Raw genomic sequence first — 7,758 nt, 5'->3', positions numbered from 1 at the left:
ACGAGATGTACAAATTTTTTTATCATATCATCAATAATTTTTTAATGACATCTGTGGGTGGTCGGGATTTTCACCTCTTTGAGGCTTGACACCCTATACCTCACCTAGGCATGCATGGAACGTTCTAGGCATGCATGCAACGTCCTAGGCCGTCTTCGGATGACCTTGCATTCATCTCAGACGGTAGCCTAGGAGTCCCACATCGAAGAAAAATCCTCCCACTTGCTACCTTATAAGCTATGAAGCGAATGGAGTAGTGTACCATTAGTTTATAGTTATTCAAAAAGGTGAAAATCCCGACCACCCACAAGGATGAATTGTTCAAATTAAATTTCAAATACAAAATTGATATCTAGGTTAGAATTCAACGTCAATACTTAATGCTTATATATCCTGGTAAAAATTGTCAATGTTTAGCTGCCTTCCCTACCGATTAACCAAAAAGAAATTGACTTTTTCAACAACTTGCATTCGTTTTGAGGAAGAAACAAAATAAATAAATAAATAAATAAAAAATAACAATAACAACCACATACATTCGTAAAGAACTAGGAACAGCCTGTTGAATTGGTAAATGAACATTTGCTGTTGAATTGGTCCCGTTACCAAGTTTTACGGTGGCTATATGCAATATATAGTGAAAAAGAAAAAAAAGAAGCCTACATGACTTAACGCTTATGGTGATATTACGATTGGATTCAAGGAAGAAAATGTTTTGTCACGTAGTTGTAAGCCATGATAATAGGGAACTCAGTGTGCTTGAACAGTAAATAATTAAAATCATTAAAATCAAAAGTGATGGAAAAATATTGGAAAATCAAAGAGAGAGAAAATAAATAAGGTAATAATGTTATTCATGAACATGTGTATTATTGCGAGTTTAGGATATATAGTATAAAAATTTCCTTTACAGAGGGACACCGACAAACTCTCAAAGTTAGTACAGTACCTCTACATATATGTATGTTTTTGTGTGTTCCTCCTGATCTAGCTAGTAATCTTGAGAATAGAAGTCAATTATCTCCTTGAGGTTGAGCTTAAACAAAGAAGAACAATCATTATACATCAACCACAACATGTGCTCGAACAAAATCGAATCCACATCCACGAAAATCACCCTCTTCTTGCTTCTATGATCCACAACGAAATTCTTCTCCTGATCATTCTTCTTCATCATCTCAATCAAAACCCGAAAGGGGTTTTCTTCTAGCACAAATGGATCCACCAAGAACTCTCTCTTCTCCTTCCCGACCACCACCGTCACTTGATGCCCCGACTCCTCGAACCCATCTTCGGTTAAAGGCCGGTAGCCTAGCCGTGACCCCGTGTAGCGCCTCTTCAAGATAGTCACCGGCAAGACCAAGCAATCCATTAAAGAGGAAAAATCCTTGTGCCTAGACTATGGGGGGAAATGGTCATAAAATGTGTATCAAGAATAGGTGGGTGAGAGGAAATATATATATGTAGGCCTATAAATAAACTATGTATGTGTGTGTATTTGTGGGTTTCTTTGGTGTTGGGCTATGTTGGTGTTTTATATATATAAACTTGGCTTGTTGGGAAGTGAAAGCGAAGGAAAGTGATTAGGAAGAGAGATTGGAAGTGTGGAACTGAATTGAATTGAATTGAATAGGATAGGACAAAGCCAACGGCTAGAGAGAAAAGAAATAGGAAAGAGTAATTATATTTATAACCAATGAAAGAAGCAGATTGGGTGTAATGGGTATATATGTGGCTATGTGGTATTTGATGTTTCAGGTTTTGCTGGCAATTAATAGAGAGCCGTTGGTGTGCACGTAGTAGTAGTGTGGAAGAATCTTTGGGGAGTTAGGAATTGGAATATGACTGCCGACTTAAGGGGTGGACCACAGCTGCCCTAATCGCGCGTGTAACACGTATCATATAATCAGAGCTCCCACAACTTAATTGGTATTTGCTTTCGTTTCATTTTTGGGTGATTGTGCGTCCGCTCCATTTGTGGTGGAACCCATATGAGACCAACTACATGTGATGATAATAAGCGTGTGCTAAAGCGGATACATAGTATTTCAATATTACATACACAATTATTCTCACATTTAATTTTATAATTTGTTAAGTGATTGATAAAAATTAGTGGGTCGGTAGTGGACCAAAAATGTCAACCACTCACCATTGCACGTGTCAAAATGCTATAAAATTGAGACAAAAATTGGGTATTTTTGAAATTTTTCTATAATCACTATCCCTTAAACTGATAAATTTCATATTTATGGAGTTCAATCCAACCTTACATGATAAAGTAGAGAGCACTAACATATAAAGTTTAAAATAAATTAAATAAGTTTCAATTAGTTCAAAAATAATTTTATTGGTGTTTTTGTTTGAAGATAAAAATTTGCTGGCCTGGCGCGTGAGACAATAAGATTAGATTTGGTCCCATACAATGCTTCCATGTCCGCTCCACTTTGACGTTACTTTGAAATGTATTTTTTATTTATTTTTTTATTTCATTCAGCCCAAAAAAAGGTATTTTTATTTTGATCAACAAATTCAATTGTATAAACATGTAAACAGTAAACCACCTACTACCGATCAATTACTCTTCGCTAGCCCAGAAGATAATCAAGCTAGCTATACTATAGACAAAAAACCAAACTTGGCTTGGTCAAATACTCAACTTTAAAAAGTCAAATGTGACCTTTAGGAAGAATGTAAATCCATCCAAGGCAACTGAAATCACAGTTTTACTACTACTCAAAAGGGCACATTTCTGTCCAAAGTACCTGGGACTCCCTTTCAGCCACAACTCAAAAGGGCAATAGCCTCAAAGAATATGTAAAATGAATTCAAAAACCATATTCAAGGCTGGAAAGGTAAAGTCTCATCTCATCACAAACAGCTAGAGGATGCCTCATAAGGTCAGTTGCTTCTTCTACTGTCATCCCCTTCCTCACAAACCTATTTGGTCTCGGATTTCATTTAACCAGGCCTACTTTTGACTAATGGAATAAGGAGCTCATTAAGTTGGTCTACCTTTGACACTGAGACAACAACCAATACCCTCAAAATCCACCTCTCACAACGTCCTCGGCCTGATAGACTGTGCACCGAACTCTAAAGGGAATCTCTCCTCAAAATCAGCTTTTAAATTCAACCAACAATTTCCTTCAGATGACACTAGACCTTTGTTCAATTTTGGTTGGAAAAAAACCCTTGGATAAGGAAGATGAGTGACTAAAAATTCTAATTTAGAATACCCTCCCCCAAAAAAGCAATTAAACTCTAGAGTAGATATCCTAAATCAATCTCTTTTATTGTATACACAACCTCCAGAAACAATGAATCACTTATTAATAAAACATTAAATGCATCTAAACCATTGCTCCGAAAGCATTTATTAACAAAATCCTTACATGAATTACACTTTTCATATATAATATTATCTCGTGTTACATTCAATAATAACTTCACTGTTTTCTATTATTTTTTCTGTTTTTTTTTTTTTTAACTTAAAATTTTTAGAGGGCCACAAAAGATACTATATATATATATATATATATGTTAACTCTAATGGTAGACTTGGCCACATCATGTACAAACTACAAACAAAAGGAGTTCCTCTTTCATTTTATTTTATTTATGCTTTAGTCAGTCACTAATAGGGTCACTTATGACTGTAGTAAGTTTCTCACATCTGCTAGTAATTCACGTCGCGTAAGTTAGATTCTGATCATGTAACAAAAGATGGAGAAATTATAAGGTTCTCATGGTGAACAAGTGATATGGTCCACCATTTCACTAAAAGACTCATACTTATTTAAAATTGTTGAATTAGATAAAAAATTTTAAACAGAAAACATTAACTGACTCTGCAATTTTATACAAGTAAAAGTTTTTTAGTAGAATGATGGACAAGTGACGTGGTCCACCAGAAAATTTTATAATTTCTCCAAAAGATGGTGTGTAAATCAAATATGAGATAGGCTCAATCAAGTCACATGGTAAATCTAGTTTTTTTTTTTTTTTTTTTTTTGGTAAAGTTGATTAGTGGTAACAAGGTCACTAAAGATTGCAACTTTGTCACATCCATCGGTAATTCACATCCCGCTCAACAATAACTTCACAGTTTTTCAACATTGCTTACTTATTTATTTATTTATTATTATTAACTTTAAATTCTCTTTTTTTGAAAAAAAAAAATTGACTTTAAACTCTAACATGATCACAAAAGATTGTGTACACATCAAGTACTAACGTACAATATATGGCAAGCTTTTCACCACATCACATGCTAATAAAGATTTTTTTTTTTTTTTTTTGGTAATTTTACATTAAAAAAAAAAATTGTTGTTAGGTAGATTTAAGATCACTTGTGGCCAAAACTTTGTCACATCCAATACTAACTCATGTCACATAATCTAGTGACTCTATGAATTTTGGAGTTTTTTGTTTTTTGTTTTTGTTTTTTTTTTACTAGTTAAGTTAAACTATGATCATGTCACATAATACGGTGAATACATCAAATTTGACTACTAGTACTAGGCCCTAGCATGTCACATGGTAGAGCTCTAATTAATTTATATTTTTTAATTGAGTAAATTAATTACATCAATCGGCTTGAGGTTTGGCAACAAAAATTACTCTCCTTCAAATGTTTCAACAAATAACACTAGCTTAAAGTTTATATAAATGCAATATAGAAGTCAATAATACATATACAAACAAACGAACAGAGAGGAGGCAGCATTAGCCATTAAGTCCATGTGCCATTGTGCCCTCTCATTTATAAGATGAAACTAGCTGTAGATTCTTTCTCATGAAATATGAATTGACTTCCCAACGTTTATCATAAACAGCAAATTCTAACAAACGCGTAAGTACGTGGGATTAGGCAGAGTGGATAACTCTTTTTTTGAGGAAAAAAAATATCTCAAGCAAAAATAAAAAGGTAAAGTGGACAACATTTTTTCGGCAATTACCCGTACTATCACTTTTTTCTATAATTATTATTATTTTTTTAGATATATCAAATTTATGTATAATTATTGTCCATTATTATCAGATTAAAACACTAACCAATTTTTAGTGTGAATGAAACTTCAAACCTCAAATATTTTAATTTTTAGATATGACAAAAAAAAAACATTTAATATCCTAAATTGAGCTAACTAAAATTTACATTATTTTTTCTGCATAATCAACTTTATTTCAGTAACTTAATTAGCAGCCGTCCAGAGCCTTCGAGTGTTATATCCCCATTTGTCAAAAGTGTTGTCGACAACTCTTATGTTATGTGATCTACCTAAGCCACAGTTTTAGCTACATTTGTAGTCATCAAACACCATGTCGGTGACAGTCATTTATTTTAGGTTGGCTTTAGTGTTGGTGTGGCATGCATGCATGGTTTACGCGTTCTTTTAATCCTTCTTTCATTTCAGTCAATCGTTTTTCTTCTTTTAAATTTTGTTTTTTGAGACTAGTTTATTTTGTTTGAAATTCAAAAACACCGATCACTTTGCTGCATTTAATTCAATTATTTCAGTTCCAATTAAGTCTATTTCTATGTCTAATTGCACCACACAATAATTTTATCAACTGGTATAGTTGAATTTTTTTTTTTTTTTTTTTTTTTTGGATCTGTATAGTTGAATGTTATGCAATCGTCTCTCTCTCTATATATATATATATATATATAATAAAAATTTTCATTTTGAAGCATGAAGGCATATTACAAAATACCCCAATTATGCAAAATGCTAAAAAGTCAGGTGAGGATATTGGAAAATTTTGGTTCCTTGGGGATCCACTCTGTTTGTTATTCTAGGTTGAATGACAAATTTGATTGTAATCTTTACAAAAGTTACATTGTAATTGTTATTTAAATTCAATTGTAATCGTTTGGTGTAAGTGAGGTTGAAGTCAAAACAGAGTTGTTCACTATGCTAAGTCTGGGAATTTCAATCGAGCATAATGAAGCCTATTTGAAAGGATGTTGGACAGAAAGTTTTGTCTGACAGTTAGCATGCCTTTTGTAGTCTTTCAACCCTATAACTCTACACCTTAAACGAACCAAAAAATATATATATATATTGAAGAGAGAAATACGATCACATATCTCATTGAGAATATTTCAACCTCTCCAATTGCCATATATATGTACTTGAGAGGAGTTTACCACCTAACACAAGATCACCAACAATGTTGTTGGAGTATTGTGAAACCATTGAGACAATGCAAAATCTTCAAGTGACCTTGAAGTAACCAAGAGATTGGTTTGGCAATTGATGATCAACTTTCGGCACAAAATCACTGTGAAGACTAAAATCTAGTTCAACAGTATGAGTAGAAGTAGAGAGTTTGGATACACTGTCTATCACTTCTATTGCGTGTTTTTCTTGATTGCATTTATATATGTTACACTTAAACTTGATTAATTAACTATTCAATTGAATAACTAATAAAATTAATTGTAAGTTAGACTAGGGTCTAAACAACGATTTTTTCTCACTTGGATATTTGGTTCTCAACTTCTAATAGTAGTTTGAGGATAGAAGTACTCACAATTTGAGCCTCGGGAAATTTTAGATTGATATCATTTAAAAGTTACGAATAATATAACATAAATTATGTGTATAATATATATCACTAAATAAAATATAAGAAAATTTAATAGGAAAATATAATAGATGGATTATTTTATTATTAATCTTATGTTTAAAGGATGAATTGTTCAAATTAAATTTCAAATACAAAATTGATATCTAGGTTAGAATTCAACGTCAATACTTAATGCTTATATATCCCGGTAAAAATTGTCAATGTTTAGCTGCCTTCCCTACCGATTAACCAAAAAGAAATTGACTTTTTCAACAACTTGCATTCGTTTTGAGGAAGAAACAAAATAAATAAATAAAAAATAACAATAACAACCACATACATTCGTAAAGAACTAGGAACAGCCTGTTGAATTGGTAAATGAACATTTGCTGTTGAATTGGTCCCGTTACCAAGTTTTACGGTGGCTATATGCAATATATAGTGAAAAAGAAAAAAAAAGAAGCCTACATGACCTAACGCTTATGGTGATATTACGATTGGATTCAAGGAAGAAAATGTTTTGTCACGTAGTTGTAAGCCATGATAATAGGGAACTCAGTGTGCTTGAACAGTAAATAATTAAAATCATAAAAATCAAAAGTGATGGAAAAATATTGGAAAATCAAAGAGAGAGAAAATAAATAACGTAATAATGTTATTCATGAACATGTGTATTATTGCGAGTTTAGGATATATAGTATAAAAATTTCCTTTACAGAGGGACACCGACAAACTCTCAAAGTTAGTACAGTACCTCTACATATATATGTATGTTTTTGTGTGTTCCTCCTGATCTAGCTAGTAATCTTGAGAATAGAAGTCAATTATCTCCTTGAGGTTGAGCTTAAACAAAGAAGAACAATCATTATACATCAACCACAACATGTGCTCGAACAAAATCGAATCCACATCCACGAAAATCACCCTCTTCTTGCTCCTATGATCCACAACGAAATTCTTCTCCTGATCATTCTTCCTCATCATCTCAATCAAAACCCGAAAGGGGTTTTCTTCTAGCACAAATGGATCCACCAAGAACTCTCTCTTCTCCTTCCCGACCACCACCGTCACTTGATGCCCCGACTCCTCGAACCCATCTTCGGTTAAAGGCCGGTAGCCTAGCCGTGACCCCGTGTAGCGCCTCTTCAAGATAGTCACCGGCAAGACCAAGCAATCCAT

At 33.2% G+C, this 7,758-nt stretch overlaps 2 protein-coding genes across 2 annotated transcripts; both read right to left on the bottom strand.

Moving 5' to 3' along the window:
• Positions 1-833: 833 nt before the first annotated feature.
• On the bottom strand, positions 834-1,716 carry LOC112011719 (uncharacterized). Its single transcript, XM_024044063.2, has one exon. It carries the CDS (start codon positions 1,370-1,372, stop codon positions 992-994), a length of 381 nt encoding a protein of 126 aa, XP_023899831.1. The 5' UTR covers positions 1,373-1,716; the 3' UTR covers positions 834-991.
• A 5,661-nt stretch (positions 1,717-7,377) lies between these two features.
• Positions 7,378-7,758, bottom strand: LOC112008706 (uncharacterized). The gene has a single exon (XM_024041038.1). It carries the CDS (start codon positions 7,756-7,758, stop codon positions 7,378-7,380), a length of 381 nt encoding a protein of 126 aa, XP_023896806.1.

Source organism: Quercus suber, unplaced genomic scaffold (assembly GCF_002906115.3).
Source record: "Quercus suber isolate HL8 unplaced genomic scaffold, Cork oak 2.0 scaffold_238, whole genome shotgun sequence".
Taxonomy (NCBI): domain Eukaryota; kingdom Viridiplantae; phylum Streptophyta; class Magnoliopsida; order Fagales; family Fagaceae; genus Quercus; species Quercus suber.
Note: the sequence above shows the minus strand (reverse complement) of the source record. Positions and strands in the feature narration are given on the sequence as shown.

Bases quoted from the DNA above. Each gene is read 5' to 3' on its own strand.
- LOC112011719 (XM_024044063.2), bottom strand. From the start codon at position 1,372: ATGGATTGCTTGGTCTTGCCGGTGACTATCTTGAAGAGGCGCTACACG.
- LOC112008706 (XM_024041038.1), bottom strand. From the start codon at position 7,758: ATGGATTGCTTGGTCTTGCCGGTGACTATCTTGAAGAGGCGCTACACG.